Genomic DNA, 22,055 nt, shown 5'->3' with positions numbered 1-22,055 from the left:
GTGTTTTATTGAAGTAATTTGCACAAGGCCAATAATTTGTCGACATTGATTGCGGATGAATGGCTGGGAGCTGGTAATTTGCTGATCAAAAATAAAGTGTTTCATCATCACAGTAATACAAAGATGACTCTGTTGGGCTTATGTACAAAAAAAAATAAACAGCTTTGATTTATATTTCTGAAGTATTCACATTATAGAAGTGGACACAGCTCAAATATGGTTTTGTGTTCATACTTCCAATGTTACAAAACGACAGATTTATAAGGGTTGCTCCAAATGAATCAGATATTTACAATGTAGACATATTTGTGTTATGTCACCACAATGAAATGCTCTATTGATTTACTTAAGTATCAGGTTTGCTAAATAAATTCCAGGTTTGTGCATAATTTCGGCCAATAGTTGCTTTAAATCAATACTGATCCCAGGCTGGTACTGTATGTGCACTATGAAGCACTAGCAGGCAAAGCCAGTGATGCATCTATACACCCACTCCCACACAATAGTAAAAGGACAGGGAGACGTGAATGACGACATGGGAGAGGTTGAGACGATAATGCCATTAAACAGTGATTGCTGTAATTAAAAACAACAAATAATGAAAAATGATATTTGAAAAACGAAGAATGACCATCACGACGACGTGCCTCCGAGCGGACGGTCATGACTGACAGGCAGCCGCTGACGTCAGTCGCCTCCGCTCCTCCTCCTCCTCTGCCCATCATCCTCCTCTCCTCTCAGGGGAGCACGGCTAACCGCACTCCCTCCCCGCCCGCCCGCCCCTGACCCATGACTACGCCGTAAACAAAAACTATGGCGGAAACACTGACTGGAGTTTTGTTGCCATCTTTTGAATCAATTAACAGACCCCCTCCATTCATTTTTTGCTGTGATCCTGTTATTGTGTATGGGCCAGACGGAGACCAATAAAGGCCTGACTCTGACCCCGTCTGAAACCTTTCCTCTCTTCCCCTCCAAGATTTCCCCAATCTGATAGGAACGGATGGGTAACAGCCGAGTAGAGAAAGCACATGCTTTCCCCTATCCAGCCATGATAGATCAGACGTGACCGAAAAGGAATGGAGGGAAGCAAGTGATGTCACACAGGGTGACACTGAAGTGAGGTCACACATGGCAACACACTGAAGTGCTCCCTCTCCTATGAGAGACACTAGATAAGTGTTGGGACATGTGACAAGTTTCACCAGACCCAGACTAAGCCCAATACCAGACTAGAGACCACATTGAATAGAAAACCTCCACTTAAAAAGTGTACTCTAGTCCAGCATATGGTTCAGCCTGGGTCCAAAGAATAAATGCACAGGTTTCAGGGGGTAGAAATGGGAGCGGGCAAATGAAAAAAAATCACAAAACACAACAAAAGCCTGAAAAGTATTCCAGTTCATCTTTTAATTCCTTCAGCAAAAGGCTCTGTAATTCCTGAGCATTGCTTTGATAAGAGACACCCAATTACTTCCAATACTCAGATTTAAAGTGTAGGAAGGAGAGGCCTTCCGCAACAAGCAAGCCCTGAACCATGTTTCATTCACATGACCAACCAGTACCCAGAAGGCTTTTGCTTTGACCACACCTGTGCTTTGAACAGTGAACAAACATCCTGCCTGAGATACAGACGTAAGAACATGGAGTGGACTGAAAATAATCATAGCAACACAACACAGGACCAACACGAACCAGTGAACTGTGTCAAACTGTCATTACAAATAAAGCTTTGATCAACAAAAAACACATTGCGAAAGAAAACGCTGAGGTCCATATTCCAAAAGAGCGTTTGGTTACTAGTGCTTGCTGGCAACGCAGTATGCTGTCGTTTTTTCCCCATTTTTTTTGTGACATTTTAATTGTTTTTCTCTTTTTTTTCTTTTGTATTGTTTTTCTTAAGCGTTATACATGCAAAGCAGAAAAAAATAGAAATGTAATTACAGAGCTGACTGGTCTAGCAAAGCAACAGAAGCAAAATTAACCCTCATGCCCAGCAGCAGACATCAACCATATCAGACTCAGACGCCATCTTAAATCTTAAGTGACCCTCCCTATTTTCTTCAGAGGCCTTGACTCCAGGAATCAACCCAGACTTTAACAGAGCAAACTGAAGGAGTCAAGGAGAAGGCACACCAAGCCCAGAAAAAAAAAAAAAAAAAAAAAGGAGAAAAACAAAAAAAAGAAAGACGAGAATAGCTGAACGCCTGGGCCTGCCTTTTCGGTCCTTCTCCACCTGATGTAAATGGTGTGTGTGTGTGTGTGTGTGTGTGTGTGAGTGGGTGGGTGGTGATGGCGGAGGGTCACGGGGTAGAGCAGGGGATTCGGACCGCCTGCCCAGCCTCAGGCGTGCTTTGTGGAGGCAGAGAGGAGAAGGGTGTGTGTGTGTGGGGGGGGGGGGGGAGTGGGTGATAGACACACCGTCAGCCTCCCCCTCCTCCACACTAGTGCTTGATCAATCCCCCGTCCCCCTCGCTCACAAAGCGCTTGCGCCCCCTGGTGGACAGAAACAAAGTTGGCAGATTAGGTTACAGCATTCGGTTTAGACAACGCTCGTCAGAGCCGGTGACACAGTCTGTGAATTGTGTGAAGTGAAAAAAAGGTGTAATTTGATCAACAACCTCAGGAAAAAATCTCTGATCTGACATGACTGGACGGGTAACAGCGATGGGGAGAATCCACGCGCCGCCACCCGTCCAGTCACGCCCAGATCTGAGGTTTAGGAGGCGGGAACGAAAAGGGACTGCTGACCTGGAGGGACAGGCGTCTCTCAGCTGCTTGGTGATGACTGACTCCTGGTAGCACAGGTCCACTAGGCCCTCCATGATGGAGGGGGCGTGGGGCACATCCAGGGTGACCTCTGGGAGCTCGTCGTACACGCGCTGGAAACCCTGCCGGGGGGGGGGGGGCACATGGAGGTAGATGAGGATGATGATGATGGCGGTAGCCGGAGTGACTCGGCGACAGGGCTGCATTTCATTGGTCGGCCTACCGAAACACCCGCACAAGTTGTAGGCTGCGTTTATTTTGAACGTTTTCACGACTGGGCGTCTCAGAAACACCATTTCACTCTTTGAGGAGGGGGGCGGGGGGGTGACTGACCCTGTTCATCTGGTCCAGAGTAATGAGGCAGGACTTCCAGAAGGCCTGGAGCAGCTTGACCATCATCTGGATGGCCTTGTCCCCTTCTTTAGACTCCAGCACCATGATCACCGCCTGGACACCGGAGACAGCAGCAGAAAGGGGGTATTTTATTAGCCTCAAATGTGCTAACAGATTAGCGCCAACACTAGAGCTCTATCCACATGCAATAGGAAAACAAAACGCTGAAGCAACTCACAGTTAACTCACAAAATGTATAGAAAGAGAGTACATGATTGCCTAGTTAAAACCCAGTGACGTTTACCAGAGTTCAGTTTCCTATCAAACCACCGGGGGGCAGTACTGGTTTGATGATCAATGGCATCAACATTACAATACTGCTCTTACTGAACAGGTGAATTTGCATTTAGTATCTAGGATACAACTACTGAATTAATGTATGATGTAATACACCATCTCCATGCATTACAGTACTATCGTGTTAGATTTGTGGCCTTGTGCAAAAGAACAATCTCATATCACAGGTGTATTTTTAGATATCACCTGACATACGGCTCTATTGCTCAATTTCGCGTTCATAAAAAAAACTTTTATTATTAAGGTTATGTTGGAATATTTCCAAAGGGTTAAGGTCCAGCTGCTGGCAGCAGTCTTGCGCAGGTCCAGGCAGGGTGTCAGGTCCAGGCAGGGTGTAGCTACCTCATAGACCAGCTCGTGGTGGAAGTGAGGTACTTCCAGGTCCCTCAGACAATGTTCTGCCTCGGCCACATCTCCTGACACCAGGTACTCCTTCAGCAGTAGGTTCATCTGGAATACAACAACGACAACAACAACAATGAGCAAGGGAGAAAAACAATAATACAGAAAACGTAAAAAAAGAAAACCCTTCAAAATAAAAGTCTCTACCCCCTTGTTTAACGATGCACAGGTGTTCTATATCAACTGAAGGCACAGCCTGCCCCCTCAGTGACTCCATATTCTGCCTTTAGGCTTTCTTCTTATTGTAATGCTTTGACTGAAAGCTTAGTCTCCCCCCCCCCCCCATTCCAAGACATCCTCAGCACATTCCTCAATCAAGGTCACAGGAACCATCCAAGATGGACTCCCGCTACGGACGACCACTTGTGTCTACCGGCGCATACGTCGGCGGTCGCTCCCCGAAGACCCTCCCCTCTGCTCCGCTGCGGCGCGTTCAGTTCCCGATGGCCGGGAAGTCGTAAATCAGAACGAGGCCTCGGGAAGCCCGACGCCTGGCGGGACAAACGGATCCAATCTGGATTTGATTTCCCAAACAATGTCAGTTCTGTGTGCGGCCCTTCTTGGGTTTCTGTCCGGCTAACCTTTTGGTGTGTGAGAAATGCAAAACGCCAGACCGCTGAGTTTGGGGGCTGGACCGACTCGGAGACAATTTCCTTTTGTCACAGGGGGGATTTCTGGATCATTTTCAGATGTAGCGGAAAACCAGCGTGGTTCTCACCGTGGTTCCTGTAAGAGAGTCGGTAGCAATCTCCATTGGAATGTAGTGGGTGAAGGATCCAAAGACGTTGGTCATAACGCTCAAGATACAGTTACTGTGTACGGTGAAATGCTCACCTGAGACCTTCTCACAGACAATAAACACACGCACGCACACGTGTGTGTGTGTGTGTGTGTGTGTACTCTCATGTGCTTCACGCCCACCGGGGCGGCGGCCGACTCTAAAACACAGGCCTGAGTGACCGAGTCCCCGGAAGGCACTTGCTGCCTCTGTCCCCTGACGGGACGGGAGAGGATCGAGAAAGAGAGAGAAGGGGGGGGGGGCGCTTGCGAAAAGCTCTGATCAGATCAGCCGGGAGGAGGAGGGCTCTTCGATCGCCCCGGCTTCAGTCCGGGACTCTTGCGTCGACCCCCCCCCCCCCCCCCGCTGTAGACTGGCCGGGACGAGACGATCCGCGAAGGGATGGATTTCTTTCTGCACGTTGCCTCGTCTCCTCGGCACCGTGGAACACCGGAGAGGTAACCCGGGGACGTCTGGAAGGGTCATGTGACGAACGCTCGTCGCTCCGAGACAGAAACGCAAGACCTGTTTTTAAGCGCCCAAGAGGATGTTGGCTCTGGGTGTCTCGGCACGTGAGCCGACTCCCAACTTAGAGCACAGTCAGAGCTAGAGGATGAGAGCCAGGGAGGGGGAGAGAGAGAGAGAGAGGGAGAGAGAGAGAGAGAGAGAGAGAGAGAGAGAGAGAGAGAGAGAGAGAGAGAGAGAGAGGGAGAGACAGTGTAACACCAAGTAGAGACTAAAGGCTGCACAGAAGGACAACTCTTGGTTTACAGAGACGGAGGACGGGATGCGATATTGCTGTCTCATTCCAGACCCCCCTCCAACACACACACACACACACACACACTTAAGTGGACGACTGCTCATCCATTTACTTCAGGCATCATTCCATGACCTTTAAAATCCGCGCAAACACACCTGTACCCTGCTGCCCACCTGTGTGTGTGTGTCAGTCTGAGGCCAGGGTGTGTCTGCCTCTTTGTTCCAGGTTGGAGTGCTGCTGACGAGCTGTTAGCGCGGGGCCGGCCCGTGGCTCTGCTCCCAGCCTGCACTCCTGCCTTCTGTTGCCATGTTATGCAAGAGCAGAGAGGAGGAGGAGGAGGGGGGGGAGGGGGGCACCCGATCCTGCCTCCGCAGCCAAGTCAGCGGCGTTCGGGTGTGACCCCTTACCGTAAACACTGTGGTCAGGCAGGGGAGCGCCTTCGGTAGCGTAGCGATCCTGCCGCCGTGCTCTCCTGACGTCCTCGGCCAACAGACTCTAGAACGCCTTCCCCCGACCCCCGTCGACCTGAGCCAGCTGGGCGTGTGATGGCTTAATGACTTAGTTGAAGTTTATGTTTTAACTGCCCTTTTACTGTGTTTACTGACGTCTTTTACTGTGGGTTAGGGGTTAGATGGATAGTTGGATAATGTTTTTGGTGTTTTACTGTTATTATTGTTTGTACTGGTACCGTCTTGTTGTGTTTTAGTGTTTTTCTGTCGTTGTTTGTGTCTTGTTTTAGCTGCAACAGATGACTTTCCCCACGGGGGATTAATAAAGCACCCATCCGTTTATCATAAGCTCCTGAAGATTATCATCGGTTGTTTACTGCAAACAAGGCGTTGGCGTCCTCTTGGTATCTTTTGAGGCGACGGCCTTCGCGATCACGACCCCTGACCCTTGCGAGAGACGCCTAGCAAAGTCTCCTGCGCTGTTGTTCCGTTCGCGAGCTGACGCAACACTGTCCTGTCTTGTCTGACTGGCTACCCGCCCGCTGGGTGGGTGACTGGCAGGCGAGCCCCGCCCCCTTTTTGCCCAGGGCCTTACCTCTCTCACGAGGTGTTTGACGGGCCGGAGGCCGCCGCCCACTCCCCAGACGTTGTCGAGGCGCACCATCTCCCTCTTCATGGAGAGAAGCACGGCCGCGCGGTCCAGCGCCGCCCTGGAGGGGGGGGGGAGAGCGACAGCACGCCGCCGTTAGGACGACCAACAACCAACCAACCAGCCAGCCACGTCCGCCAACAACCAACCAACCACAGAAAGTTATAGTCTAACACGTCCGCCAGTGGTGACGGGAGACCTGGGAGGGATGATGAATAAGATTAAGGTTTCTCTGGATGACAGTCAATTCGGTCACATGATATTTGCATTCTCAGTTGGGAGTGACACGTCCCGGGAAACGAGAGACAATAGAGAGAGAGAGGGAGGGGGGGGGGAAGAGAGAGAGAGAGAGAGAGAGAGAGAGAGAGAGAGAGAGAGACAGAGACAAAGCAAACAACAAAACACAGCATGTGTCTGTAACCACGTGTGAACTGTGATCTTTCAGTTGCCATGGAGGGGGAGGGGGTGGGGGGGGGGGTTGACAGTTGTCTGGCCCGGGGACATGACAGGATAAACATCGACTCCGCATCCTTATCGGGGCGGTCCTCCGACCATTCATCCGGCAGTGAAACGGCAACCGAGAGGCAGAGAGAACTGAACCGCTTCGGGCTGCATTGCCTCGGTTGTTTGTTTGTTTTTCTCCACTAGATATCCATGGGGGGATCTGCAGGTGAGCTTAGCGCGACACTCGGGTCTCACCGCACGCTGGTGGAGGGAAGCTGTAAAACTGAGGGGCGGGGGCTAGCGCGGCGGGGGCTAGCGTGGCGGGGGCTAGCGCGGCGGGGGCTAGCGTGTCCTCCACCATGCTGGCACGTCTTGGTCGGTGCCGGGAGTGCCCATGGAAAGCGCACACATTTCTGACGTCCCGACCTCCCTTGAACTTGGGCCCCCTAGACCCCCCCCCCCCACAGACCCCCCCCCTCTTTACCTGGCGTGGTCGCAGGCCACCTTGCCCTTGTAGCGACCCAGGAAGGCCATGGGGAGGGCGTGGTCCGCTATGGCTCTGGCGATAAACTGGCCCAGCATCTGGACAGATAGATAGAGAGAGAGAGAGAAGTGGGTCAGTACATCTTTATTTAGCACATGCACCTTCCCACACTTTTTTTTTGGCACATCACTATCGAGTAACGGCTAACAATGAGAGAACCCAGTTCTCCTTTACTGGTCTGCATCTAGAAAAGTAAACGAGGGTGGACTTGACGTGAACCGTTCTTGTTGAGCCAAGAATGAACAGCTCAAGTAGGGACTGAACTCCCTGACTCCCTCCCCCAGAGCCCCCCCCCAAAAAGCTCTGCCTATATGGTTTTACATCGCGTGCGCGCCTACCTGCGGCGCCTCGGGCGTGTCCAGGATGAGGTCGGGCAGCTCGCGGAGGGTCTTGTCGAAGGCGCGCGCCATGTCGCCCTGGGACAGGACCTTGCCGGACAGGTCGGACAGCAGCCGGGAGGTCAGCTCGCGGTGGCTGGCCTTCCCCTCCAGGGACAGGGACACGGCCAGGGACGAGAACTCGAACTTGTGGTGGCCCAGGTTCAGGCCCTGCAGCAGCATCTGAGGGAGGAACGCCCGACAACATCGTACATGGTGGGTTATATAGTGTGTGTGTTATATACTGTGTGAGTATACACGAATTAAGATTGTACATGGTGGGTTATATACTGTGTGTATACACGAATTAAGATTGTAGATTGTACATGGTGGGTTGTATACTGTGTGTGTTATATACTGTGTGAGTATACACGAATTAAGATTGTACATGGTGGGTTATATACTGTGTGTGTTATAAACTGTGTGAGTATACACGAATTAAGATTGTACATGGTGGGTTGTATACTGTGTGTGTTATATACTGTGTGAGTATACACAAATTAAGATTGTACATGGTGGGTTATATACTGTGTGTGTTATAAACTGTGTGAGTATACACGAATTAAGATTGTACATGGTGGGTTGTATACTGTGTGTGTATACACGAATTAAGATTGTACATGGTGGGTTATATACTGTGTGTGTATACACGAATTAAGATTGTAGATTGTACATCGTGGGTTATTTACATCGTGGGTTATATACTGTGTGCATACACACAAGCTATGATGGTCCATCGTGGGTTATATACTGTCTATATATACACAAACTAAGATTGTTCATCGTGGGGTATATACTGTATATTCACACAAAATAAGATTGTAGATCATAGGGTGTGTGTACACACACACACACACACACACACACACACACACCAAATAAGTGGTGAAGAGGTGGCCCGTGCGGACAGGCTGCTTACCTGGACCTCTTTTGTGTCTCCATGTTCAAAGTACTCCTTCACGATGGGGTTGACGGTCTTCTCAAGCTCCCGCTCGTCCACCTCTGGTACAACTGTAGCGTACACCGTGTCTCCCTTTTAACACACACACACACACACACACACACATTATGCATTTCCATACAAATAAGCCACTTACATGTGGTGCTTATTAATCATTTAACTATTAGTCATCACTTAGGAATGGTGACAGTGATGTTTATTTCAAGATTGTCTCTTTATGAGACATTGTGTTCTTTATGACATCTGTCATATCTTGACGTGTCGCGTGATCAAGTTCCAGATGACAAACGCTACACGCAAAAAAAAAAAAAACGCCCGCGCACACACACACCCTTGTATATATACAATAGACCGTGTCACACGAGCGTCGCTGAAAGCATATTCCGCACACCGATACACGGCCCCCGCCAGCCTCGCTGAAAGGTCTCGGGTGAACAATGCAAGCGGGGCCAGGGGAGCCCGCCGCTCGGTTTTCGGAGAGAGACGAGAGGGACCCGGCTTCCTGGAGCGCGGCAGTGCCTGGAGGAAACCAGAGGGCACCGCGTTTCAAAGCACCATTGTTTTGACCCGAGCTGGGAGGGAAAAAAGAAAGAAAGAAAGAGAGAGAGAGAGCCCCCGTTCTCGTGCGAGAATATCACTGGGGAGGCGAGGGGAGACCGGGCAAGGGGGTTCGGCAAGCGCCCAAAACACGCCGACTCACTTTCCTGTTTTCGCCTCCCCGTGGCGAGGAGAGCTCCTTGATAGGAGGGGCGGGGAGGGGGGGAAGGCGTCAGGGAGGGACGAAAAACGAGAGCTCGATCGACCCCCGGGGCTTCCTGTGGCCACGCAGGTCAGACGACGAGCCCCTCCTCCATGGCTCCCTTCCTCAATTCCTCCCTTCCTTCCTTCTAGTGGGCAGGTATGAGGGGGGGAAGGACGCAGGGAGGGAGGTAGGAAAGGATCCAGGGAAGGACCATAATGGTCATCGTCAGCATCAAGCCCCTGGGCAGTGCCTGGACGGCTTGCATCGGTTCCATACCCAAACCCCCTGAGTCAGCACGCTCCTCAGTACTGCCCCCCCCCCCCCGCCCTGTTGCGCGCCATTGCGTGTCCGCCCTGCTGTGGTCGCCACCTGGCCACATCCTGGCACTCTTCCACCAGTCTGGGGAACGGTGGCGCTCAAGGCCAAACGGCGCAGTGGGCCCATGTCTGACTCGTAGCCCTTATCTTTTATCTGCCGGACGCTCGGCCTCCACAGACGCTCGTTTCCCACCCCGCGGTCAGGGTGACCTCACGAGTAGACAAACAAGCGCGGCCTTCCGAGTCGGGTCGATGGCGTTGGTAAAAGGTTGAAAGCGCTTCTAGATTGTGACGGGAGCGAGCCATCTGGGAGCGGGAACTGCCAGACTGTGGCCTTGCCCCCGTTCTGAGGGGAGCTTCAGCCTGGTATTACTGTGGCTCGATGATGATGATGATGATGATGGCTGAATGACTCCTGAACCCATCGGTACGGACGAGACTCGAACAATACAGTTCCTGCCTGTCAATATCCACAGAAAAACCAGCTGAAAATTAGCACATTCATAGCAATAAAAAAAACGACAAATAAATACAATACAACGAGACATCGTAGCATAATCTACTCATTTGGAGGTACTCCAGTGCCAGCATAAACAAACTAGTCTGCCAAACCCCCCAAACACTTCCATTGATGGCGAGACAAAGAGACAGTTCATAGCTGTGCGGTTCACTACAGGCCGGAGTAAACGGCCGTTCAACGCGTTTGTTTGTCAACCGGGCACAATATGCGTCGGACCGGAGCGTGTGCTGCCCAGCTGGGGGGGGGGGGGGTGCTGGCGCTATTCACTCACGGGCCCTCGTCTGACCCCGCCCCCGCGAACCGCATCAGCAGCTTTATTTCTGGGGCGTCCCGTGGATCCAGCGCCACCGAGTGCATTGTGATGACTGGGCCGCTTCAGAACAAAAGCCACTCAAAACAGCCGGGCCGGGACCAGAGACGGGCGAGAGGGGGTGAGAGGGTTAGGGCCCGCTCAGTCGCTCGCGGCGGGGATGAAAACAAGTGCTGCTGTTGCCGTGGTGACGGCGTAGAGGCTGAAACAGGTGGCGAGGGCACGGCCTGGTTTGTGTTTTGCGTCCTCTGGGTCTAACGGGGGACAGCGGAGGGGGGCGGGGCCTATTTAGATGGAACGCCGTGGCCTCGCTGTTATTCGGATGCACTACAGGCACACAACCACACACACACATGCATGCAAACGCACACACCGGCTGTAATAACAACATACAATCTCGCGCGCACACTAGGGATGCAACAATAACCTGTATAATGATAGACTGTGATTAAATTTGATAACATTTATCGTGATAATTTTATGATTAAAAGCGTGCTTGATTGCCCCGCTTTTGAAAAACTCACTGTAAATACTGTCCAGCATCAACCAAAGCTAGCAACAGTCTCAAAGACTAGGGCTGCCCCCCAATAGTCGACTTAACGTTAGTCGACGAGAAGAGTCCTAGTCGAGCAAGTTTTCATTAGTCGCTTAGTCGCAGAAAGAAAAAAAACCCTTGGGATAACAATGTCCAGGGCCGGCCCGTATGTATAGACGGACTAGGCAATTGCCTAGAGCGGCACTTTGGCAAGGGCGGCAACATGTGAGCCAACCAAGGGCCAATTTTTAATAAAAAATAAATAAAAATCTAGGCGCGTCAATGGTTGAGCTGCATAATTGACTGCACCTGCCGCCGCTTCCCGCCCCCAGCTCTCACGAGCCTTGACTGAGGGAAAATGGAAGCATGTTGTCCAAATGAGCAAAATTATCTGGCAGCGACTACAAAAAAAGATACTATTGAAGGACCAAGCACTCCAAAAACAGAGGGGTTCGTTGTTTAAATATATTGATCCCACCGGGAGTAGCAAGGATGACGCACCTTCTTCAAATCCACCACCGAACCAAGAGACTGCTAGCACTAACATTAGCACAACTACCTCCGTTGCTCCAGAAGAAGCAGCAGGTGCTAGCTTGAGCATCGGAGCAGACAGGCCGCCTTCAAATCTACCGTCAAGCCCACAATGTCAGGAGATTGAGGAGCCAAACTACCAACTACAGGCATTTGTCCACAAGAAGAAACAGCATGCTAGCTGTAGCACTAGCAGCACCATGACGAGAGCAGATGCTAACGTTAGCCTGCCTCCAGGACCAGATCTACCGTCAAGTTCACAAGCAACTTTTTGCGGAGTTTACTCCGGCTTCTGGAGAACGCAGTTTCTCAAAGTTGAAACTAATAAAAAACGACCTTCGTAGTACAATGACAAAGGACTGACTGAAATGGACTTGCAACGCTCTCCATAGAACAAGAACTGGCACAGAGAACCGAAGTCGAGCGTGGAATTGACCTTCACTGCGATGAAGGCACGTCGTGCCGCTTCTGAAAGGTAGGCTAATCATAAATATGAGGCTAATCATAAATATGAAACTAATCTTCATTTGCTCTCTCGTCGTTTAAACTGCTTGCGCACATGCGCACATTCATGCGTGTGTGTGTTTTACGTACATGATAAAGTGGTATAGGACTGAGATTTACACTGGTATTATTTAGTTGGAGAATCTGCTGATATAATGTGCTTGCGCAAATGCGCACATGTGTATGTGTTTGTTTTACGCACATAGGAGAGGTGCACTGGTATTTAGCTTGAGGAGCTGAAATTGGATTATTTGGAAAATAGCTGTGCTGTAAATAATTTGTAACCAGGTTATATTTATTATGCAGACATTGGTGTTATTTCTATGGATCCCGCATATTGCGTCATGCATACTGAAGCTAATATTGTTGACACAGAGCACCTATAAGGCATATGTATGGCATATTGGTGTTTGTGTATTGTTGCTGGTTTTTCGCTTTATATTGACCTTTGTGTTGTTGCCGGTATGGTAGGCCTACGTTGCTAATATAGAGAGCGGCATAACTGCTTTTCGCCTAGAGCGGCATAAATGCACAGGCCGGGCCTGGCGAGAAGCCAACCTGGCCTAATTCTTTTCATCGTTCTCATTCGTTCGGCCTCTTATAAGAAATGTGCGTATAGCCTATAATAAGCCAGCTACATTTTCGTTTGCATTCTGACCTCAGAAAATTGAGTTCTCATGTAGCTCCCCTTTATTTTTTGTTTCTTCACTGATCGCTCGGCTGTTGTGAAAAATGAAATGTGTGTGGGCTACTTTTGTTTTCTGTGTTAGTTTGTTGTGCTATATGACTGTGTTTAAATGAATGAGTAATAAAATGTTGTTCAGTCTCCTTGCTGTGTTGCCGAATGCCGACACATTGAGACTTAATCTACCGCTCGCTCCGTGTGTATGGTAAGGTTATATGTATAATAATAATAAAGGAACGACTAGTCGACTAGTAGCTTGAAATGAGGACTTCTAGTCGAGCAGGCAAATCTTTAGGCCTATCAAAGACACATTATTTTAATGTTAATGCAAAAAAGTGCATAGTGCTGCTAATTTTATTTGTGGTTTTCAATATAAAACTTGGTGAAATTATTTCAGTATGTGTATTGGTAATTTTAGAAAATTTTCAGCACATTTTACAATACCGCGATAATACTGATAACCATGATCATTTTGGTCACTATAATCATGATATGAAATTTTCACTCCGTCTCTAGCGCACACAAACACACACCTGTTTAGACTCGTCGTAGTTGGGGTCCCTGGCGTCGGGCTCCTCGTCCTCGTAGACCATCCCCGCTGCTCCCCACACGCCTTTGCCGCCGGCGCCGCCTGCGGGGCGAGAGATGCCAGAGGTCAGCCCGCTGCGAGCCGCAGGCCGTGCTGACAGATTCTGACGCGGCGAGGACAATCTCACGCCTTAATACGCTTATTTCCTGTGGCTGCCATATTGGTCGAGTCTGACTCAACATTACTGAACTCGATTGTTTTTAACTGCCGTTGTTTTCGCATTTGGAAATACATGGAAGTGAATGCAGCTGACGGCTCACTATGGCTCATTCACTTCCATGTATTTCCAAACGCGAAAACTATGGCAGGGAAAACAATCAGAGTCTGGTAATGATGAGTTTGCAATTCCGTTAGTGTATTCAGCCTGGTATTTTGACTATTTTGGTTCTTGAAGTGGTGTTTTTATAATGAACTTTTAACATTGGAGTCAACGGGCACTTCCGCATTCTCCCACCTGATTACGTCAGACTCAACCCATATGGCAGCCACGGGAAATAAGCGTATAAAGGCAAGTTATTGTATATCCCTACTGTACTGTTTCTCTGTAATTTCCCATCGGGGATCAATAAAATACTACCTCCCCTATCTTTTCTATCCTGTTCACATGGCGTCTTTTGTAAAACTGACCTAGGTCTCAAAAGACCAACCCCGTTTTAAATAAAGGTCATAAAGCTCAACAAGGGTAGCGTCCTGCTTAAGAGTCGTTAAGAGTCCCCCTAACGTGTCTCACGTACACAAAACAATCACCACCACCCATACTAGCACTGACAACATAGCATAGCCTATTCATTGCTATAGCATATAACCTGGTGTTAACAATGGGGGAGCAATGGGCCTTCAAATCAGGGTTAGCGTAGCGTGCGTGCGGCCTACCTTTCTTGGGCAGGCCTCGGCCCTTGCCCGCCCGGGACTTGCGGTCGTTGGGGCCCGCCTTGGTGCCCTTGGGGCTGTGCGGGTCGGCTGCGCCCAGCGCCCCAGGCATGAACTCGGAGAACGAGTCGCTGGTGGAGTTGCGGGACGAGGACTTGCGCAGGCGCCGCTTGGCCTTGGCCTTCAGCCGCGCCTCGTGCAGCGCCTTCTCCTGGGGCGTCCAGTTACCGTTCACCTCAGCCTCGATCAGGCCGTCGTCCTCGTCGACGTACGAGCGGTCCCTCTCTGCCAGGTCGCCCTCGAAGGAGAACACCCCTGCGTGGCGGACAGGGAGGGAGGAGAGGGACAGGGAGGAGAGGGACAGGGAGGGAGGAGAGGGACAGGCAGGAGAGGAGAGGGACAGGGAGGAGAGGAGAGGGACAGAGAGGAGAGGGACAGGGAGGAGAGGGACAGGCAGGGAGGAGAGGGACAGAGAGGAGAGGGACAGGGAGGAGAGGGACAGGCAGGGAGGAGAGGGACAGAGAGGAGAGGGACAGGGAGGGAGGAGAGGGACAGGGAGGAGAGGGACAGGCAGGGAGGAGAGGGACAGGCAGGGAGGAGAGGGACAGGCAGGGAGTAGAGGGACAGGGAGGGAGGAGAGGGACAGGCAGGGAGGAGAGGGACAGGGAGGGAGGAGAGGGACAGGGAGGAGAGGGACAGGCAGGGAGGAGAGGGACAGGGAGGAGAGGGACAGGGAGGGAGGAGAGGGACAGGCAGGGATGAGAGGGACAGGGAGGAGAGGAGAGGGACAGGGAGGAGAGGAGAGGGACAGGGAGGAGAGGGACAGAGAGGAGAGGGACAGGGGTGTCCGTTGATATCGATGTACCAATATGAACAGTTCACACGCAGGAGTCACTGACTAGGCTGTGTGAATCCTGTGCCAGGCTGGTAAAAGGGCAGCATTGTCAACTCCAGTAATCTTCCCAGCACGTCTACCTCCCCATGAGAGCGGCGAGGAAACATTCTTCAAAGTCATCGCGAGGAACGCGCCCGGTCATGGCCACGAGATTAAGGGTAACCACGGGGATTACGGCGCTGAGTCAGAAAGTCAAGAGAAAATATTTGAAACTTTCCAAGTCCTTGGGAAATGTTCATAGAGAGACCCCCCCGCCACAAAAAAAGACAAAAACATTACTGTAAGTGCCGTGACATTCAGGTATGAGACAGCCGTTTGTTGAGGTTGAGCTCGAGCATAGCAAGCTTGTTGTTGAGAAGTGAAACTTGTGGTTTACCCGCGAAAGCTACAAAAACAACAACGAGCAGGGTGGGGAAAAAAAGAGACATCCTACAGTTGTTATGACTGAAGAACGTAGTCTAATCTTTACACTGAACACATAAATAAGTGTTTATATTGCTCAGTGAATAGCAGACTCGTAAGGGTTTTTAAGCAACTCTCTTTCGCTTCCGGCTATTTGCGTTGAAAGGAATTCGGGTTGGTTAGGAGCGTCTCCCATCTTGGTGGCTACACACCAACAGCCTCAAAAGTAGGGCTGGGTTAAAAAAATCGATAAATGAATGAATGAATACATGAAGGAATGAATAGTTCATTCATTCATTCAATGATTCATTCATTCATTTTTGGAATCACTATCGATACCCAGCCATAGTAGGCCTGTTGATGTGTTGCATAACTTGGCAGTCATGTAATTAAGGTTACAGCAAAAAAAAATAAAAAAAAATAACATTAACCGAATCGACATTGAATCGTGATAATCGATCCTGAACCTTGTGAATCGGAATCGAATCTTGAAATTCAAATCGATACCCAGCCCTACTCAAAAAGCGTTTCACACATGGCTCTGTCCTGGCCAGAAAGCTGGCGTGTCTGCACAACGCCCGCACAATCGCCAGCGCGCTCCGGTGGCTTTCACCGTTTATGACGCTGGCCTGCCGCTGCCATGTACGCCCAGAAACCGCCGGCCATAAATAAGCGTCTTTACGGGGTGAAGTGGGACTCTACCTTCTGCTCGTCAGCCCGCGCCGTTTTGCTGCGCCCAAGGGAGCGCCGTTTTATCAGGTGGGGTCAAGAGTCGCGCCGGCGGAGATTATGGTACCGACTGCGGCCGCCTATCTGCTCTTGACGGGTTGCGTTCAGCTGATATGACCCATTCCCCCCGCCCTGTCCTGCCAGAGTGATTAAGACGTTGTTGGGCTGTTAGCGGGGGACAGCAGGGTTCCTCCTGCTCTTCAGGTGGAGGGAGGGAGAGAGTAGTGAGAGAGTAGAGTGAGAGAGTAGAGGAGAGTAGAGTGAGAGAGTAGAGTAGAGTAGAGTAGAGTAGAGTAGAGTAGAGTAGAGTAGAGTAGAGTAGAGTGAGAGAGAAGAGTAGAGTAGAGTGAGAGAGAAGAGTAGAGTGAGAGAGTAGAGTGAGAGAGTAGAGTAGAGTGAGAGAGTAGAGTGAGAGAGTAGAGTAGAGTGAGAGAGTAGAGTGAGTGAGAGAGTAGAGTAGAGTGAGAAAAGAGTGAGAGTAGAGTGAGAGAGTAGAGTGAGAGAGTAGAGTAGAGTGAGAGAGTAGAGTGAGAGAGTAGAGTGAGAGAGTAGAGTAGAGTGAGAGAGTAGAGTGAGAGAGTAGAGTGAGAGAGTAGAGTAGAGTGAGAGAGTAGAGTGAGAGAGTAGAGTAGAGTGAGAGAGTCGAGTAGAGTGAGAGAGAGAGAGAAAGAGAGAGGAAACGTAAATCTGGAACGATCCTGCAGCCTCGCGCAGGGGCGGAGACGTTCAAAAACACAAAACGACGAACGCTGGAATGGGGTGTAACAGGAGGTAGGGGGGGGGGGGGGAGACAAACCCAGCACCTCCTCCTCTCGTGCCCTCTGTACCACTGAGAGGGAGTCTGACTACATATGGCAGTGTTGGACCCACCACCGGGGTGTGGGGGGGGTTTGTAATGAATACCCAGATCCCTCCCGCGAAGCCCCAACAGCAGCCTGAAGAGGGCTTACAGCCCTATAGATTACAGGGTGTGTTGGCAGCAGGAGGAGGAGGAGGAGGAGGAAGACACCCTAGCCACAGATCCAGCACCAGGGACTAGACTTCAGGGGGCAGGGGGGGGCAACTGAGCAACTGTCCATCGCAGTGGCTTCTCTCTGCTTGACCACCGTTGACGGTCGGCGTCCTGGAAGGGCTCTAGGGCAGCAGTCCCCAACCTTTATGTTATTTTATTTTTTACACTACAGACCGGTCTCCTATTGACAATCCGCCCGTCCGGGTGCGAGGGGGTGGGGGAGGGCGTTATCGAAATAAATTGCTCAGGTCACGCGCTCTGCTCCGCAGAGTTTGCGAGAACGCAGTTTATCCTTTCCGTGCTTCCGGGTAGCGAACGGGTCCGGGCGGGCGGAGGCTCTGGAGGATCCGTGTGGGGGGGGTTCAGGAAACAGTTCCAGGGACAGGAAACAGTTCCAGCCCACAGATCCCTACTTATGCGTTTCAATCAGAGTCGGCGTTCCGCGTCGGAAAAGTGGTCCAACAGTTGTGAGGCAGGTCGTAAAAAGACGAGTTTGACGAGGGGGGGGGGGACACACACACACTTCTGTGCCACGGGCCTAAAGAGGAGTCTTCTCTCTCTTCTCTGGTTTAATCTGTGCAAGCTTCAGCTTGCAGCCTGCTATACCCAACACTTCCTGCCTAGCCCTGCAAACACCAAACAACTGACCATGTCTCTCTCCCACACACACACACACGCGCGCATGCCTCGCCAGAGCCGTAAATTAGGGACTGACCAATGACACGCTGCCAAAAAACAAGCCGAGCCAGTTGGAAACAGGAAAAAAAGAGAGGAGTGAAGGAAGGAGAGAGAGAGAGAGAGAGAGAGAGAGAGAGTGAGAGAGAGAGACTGACTCAATTTGGGCACCGGCCAAGCCAGGCGTTGCAAAGCAGCAAAACCAGATGTACCTAGCAAACAAGCAAAAGGTAACTTTATACCTGTGTGTGTGTGTTGTGGTCACATGTCTTTAAAGCTTCAGTAATGCAAGGCACACTGCAGCCCTGGTGAGTGTTATGGTCTGTAAGGGGAACTGAAACTGGAGCACTGTTTAGGTTTAAGAGGTTTGTGCGTCTGAGCGTGAGTGTGTATCAACTTCCCCTCAGCCACTGAATCACAGACACATCCCCCTTTCCTCTAGGTCTCTAAACCAGACTGACCCACCAGCGCTCAGACAAAGCAGATTAACCAAACCTCTAAGTGTTCCCTGTCCTTCTAGCTAGGCTAACCATAGCCCTGACCCACCCACACGCCAAACACCAGACAACAAGATCCTCCTAACAGCTTTGTCTTGATCGGGGTCAATCGGGGACTTAGGTTGTACGAAAACAGCCAGTGGGGGGGGGGGGGGGGGTGGGCTGCCCTGTAGTGGTCTACTATGACACAGGATCCAGGACGACCCCCACCCCCTCCGGCCTGCGCAGGACGTCTGCTCGCCAGGGGGCTGCAGACGAGGTCAGTGGGGGCAAGGTTTCCACCGACCTCCGGAAGGACCGACCCGGCTTCCCGCGCAGAGTGACGGCGGCTTGGTCGGAGGTGACGGGCCACCGGGCAGGTCACCCGGCCCGGCTTTGGGGTCGAGGGGGCGAAGCAACACTGCCGCGATGCGCTCAGAGACGTGCGAGAAGAGTGTGTGTGTGTGTGTTCGTCCTGAGGCGTTCCCAACTGTCAGACAGACGAACATCTGGGATCAGCGGGTCAGTGGGAGGGCCCGGCCGGTGATCCGTCCGTGCGTTTCGTTTTCTATTCCGATTTTGGCCGATGTTGTCAATTTGCAAACGTACTCTACCCATCGTTAACGATAAAATAAAAAATATTGATATCGCTTGGAGGACCCCTTCGCCCCCGCGTAACGCTTGTTTTAGTCATCATTTCAAATTGGAGGCAGGTGGGGGTCGGTTTGGGGGGGGGGGTCACTGCAGTAAACGAAAAAAGAGTGAGTGAGACCTTAACATACATTATGTGTACTCAGCAGGCCGTGAGCAAATCAGGCTTGACATTTTGCTTGTGTGTGCGCTGTGTGTGTGTTCCATGGTACTCGCCTATATTTCACCCAGGAGTTAGCGGCGACATACTGCCTGGCTCTAATCACTTTCTGGAGGAGACCATCAATCAAACTGATAATTGTGAAAATAACCGTGTCAAACTAGGCTCCGTGGTGAAACAGTGCTTCTCACAAGTGTCGACTAATCACTCCGCAATTCCATTGTCAGTTGTACCTGTTTCTGTAAGCTAGCTGTTTCTCAGGTTGTATTGTGGTGGAGTGGAGCTCCATCACCGACATCTACACCTGATACACTTGTGTGCTTTCCTTTCTGTTTCCTTCCCCTCCCTGCAGCCAACACAAAGACGTCTTTGACAGGGAGGGTGTGCAGCCACCAGGCCAGGGTGGCCCAGTCAAGTGTGACAGACATTTCTTGAGAATGGGGCCAAGTGAGTTCACAAAGAGGAGCGGAGCACCCCCTCTGGACACAAAAACAGTCAGCCGGCAGAGCGACATTATTCACATTCCAGAGATGGGGAGGGAGAGAGAGAGAGGCTGCAAATATACCGCGTGACCTCGCTCACTCTAGCAGCATCATTTGAACATTCTATGGATATGATATTAGTGAATTGACCTTTGGGGGCGGTGACCTGCACACACAAGAAAACCCTTGTTTTGATCAACACCCATGACCTTTGAATGTACAGCTAGTCATGATACACTGAGCGACCGACCCCGTAATTCATGGTTACTATAAATACTGCACCTAAGGCATCTTTGTCACTTATGTAACGTTTAAGTACACGGGGAACACTGAATTACGCAATGCATTGTTATTGGCCCATATAGGCAGATACAGACGTCACTCATTATCCCACGGAAAGGCTGGTGTAAAAGCGCAGTTGCTCTACTAGTTCACGCACTCGCTGCACATGGAAGATCCCGTTATGGTATGCATACACGGTGAATAATGTACTAGTCAAATGAAAGCTGAATGATTAGAAGAAAAAAAAAAAATACTACATAAAAGAATATTCCATATCGATTGTACGTCTGGGCAATACGCATTCATTAATCAACTGTGCAGAATCTAAACGCCGTGTTTTACATGTGATGTTTGCATAAGCAAAGCGCTCACGAGCCTGTGAATCGGCTGTAAGGACGTTGCACAGATCCGAGGGGGCGTGGCGTTGCACAGATCCGAGGGGGCGTGGCGTTGGAAAACAACAACATTCAGTTCCTCTTTCGACACATGCAGCAGACAGCAGCATTTCCAAGGCCCTTGCCGTGATATTGTTACTGCTGTCAATAATATAGGATTATATACAGCTAGTGATACCAGAGCGACAAATTCAAATTTAACAATGTTAAAACTACAAGGTCGAAGAACCAGTTGAAAACGCCGATATCTCATTTTAAAATGTAATAAAACCAACACGTTTACATTCTATTATTCACTTCACATTGCGGTTAGCAACAATACTCGTTTTCTTAAGTGCATCACACTGAACTAGTAAGCAAGCTAACAAGCTAACGTAACTAGGTCGGACAGACGAGAGGAGCCAGGCTTCAACGATAGCTACCGTTAGCGAGCTAGCACTTCAAATGCATCGCCAACCACGGGTCATGAAAGGGTTAAGACGTGGTGCGTCCTCACACGTGTACAGCGAGACAAAGGACGCATGAAAACTGGAGAAAACAATGCACTCTGAAAATAACCTCCATTATCAGACATTTTCAGAGATAGATGCGTCGAATTAACTTGTTTTTTTTCCCTTAAACACAGCCTCGAGAGCACACAAGTGTCTGAGCACATGGTGGAGTATGTTAGAACTGCAGCCCAGCCCTTCACAAACAAAAGGTGGAATTGCACGAAAAAAAACGCTTTTACCGTTCATTCAAAAGACTTAAATGAAATAATATGGATGCATCCAAAAATCCTACCCTGGATTTCCCACTCACCGTCGTTCTGTTGAGCGGTGGTCCATGTCTCCACTTCGGTCGCCATGGCGCTCTTTAAATGCCTGTTTACCGTCTCAATCCTCGCAGTGTGGTCTGTGCAGAAAACAGATCGCAATTGAGACGTGCAAATACACAAACCGTGCATTTAAATGACACATATTTAGCTTTGAGGGCTGAGACCTTTGGACGAGCGCTCACCCTCTTGTCTGCTCTCTTGCGCGTGCTAGACAGCCAACGTCAATCTCCAATGGAAATGTAAAGTGAATAGCTAGCAGCTGCAAATGCAGAACAAAACAAGAATTTCTCCGATAAGCTTTTGCAGCTAGTACTTCACTCCTCCCAGAATAAATCTGAAAAGAGCATGCGAAAAACCAAAACAATGAGCGAAAAGAAATCTAGTCCGAGAGCATTTCAGCAGCACCCAAGATAAACAAAGTCTGTTTTTAACTTCGGAAGGTCTGGGTAAAATCACGTGGAGAAAAACGCGGCCAGGGAGTGGATAATACAGGGGGCAGGAACTGGTCTGTTCTGTCCAATCACATCGCCGGGATAATACACAGACCAACCAAGGCAATAGTGTTCCACACCAAGTAAAACCAGAGTTTGCACACAATCCAGACAATTTATTGCAATTCAGCGTTTTACTCTCACCATGAGGCAGCGTTT

General features: G+C 50.3%; 1 protein-coding gene across 1 annotated transcript; it reads right to left on the bottom strand.

Moving 5' to 3' along the window:
* Positions 1 to 789: 789 nt before the first annotated feature.
* pdcd4a (programmed cell death 4a) lies at positions 790 to 21,809 on the bottom strand. Its single transcript, XM_084454526.1, has 12 exons — positions 21,588 to 21,809; positions 21,390 to 21,482; positions 14,433 to 14,744; positions 13,504 to 13,601; positions 8,785 to 8,898; positions 7,827 to 8,048; positions 7,429 to 7,526; positions 6,447 to 6,561; positions 3,802 to 3,909; positions 3,103 to 3,216; positions 2,752 to 2,891; positions 790 to 2,496 (listed from the first exon to the last, which is right to left on the bottom strand). Exons 2-12 carry the CDS (start codon positions 21,433 to 21,435, stop codon positions 2,445 to 2,447), a joined length of 1,419 nt encoding a protein of 472 aa, XP_084310652.1. The 5' UTR covers positions 21,436 to 21,482; positions 21,588 to 21,809; the 3' UTR covers positions 790 to 2,444.
* Between the last annotated feature and the right edge of the window lie 246 nt (positions 21,810 to 22,055).

This window comes from Borostomias antarcticus, assembly GCF_949987555.1.
Source record: "Borostomias antarcticus genome assembly, chromosome: 20".
NCBI classification, from domain to species: domain Eukaryota; kingdom Metazoa; phylum Chordata; class Actinopteri; order Stomiiformes; family Stomiidae; genus Borostomias; species Borostomias antarcticus.
This window is presented reverse-complemented; position numbering and strand designations above follow the sequence as displayed.

Bases quoted from the DNA above. Each gene is read 5' to 3' on its own strand.
- pdcd4a (XM_084454526.1), bottom strand. From the start codon at position 21,435: ATGGCGACCGAAGTGGAGACATGGACCACCGCTCAACAGAACGACG. The intron at 8,899-13,503 runs GTGTGTGTTTGT...GTGTGTTAAAAG, and splicing joins ACTACGACGAGTCTAAACAG to GGAGACACGGTGTACGCTAC. The intron at 6,562-7,428 runs GTAAAGAGGGGG...CCCCCCCTCCAG, and splicing joins GTGGCCTGCGACCACGCCAG to GGCGGCGCTGGACCGCGCGG.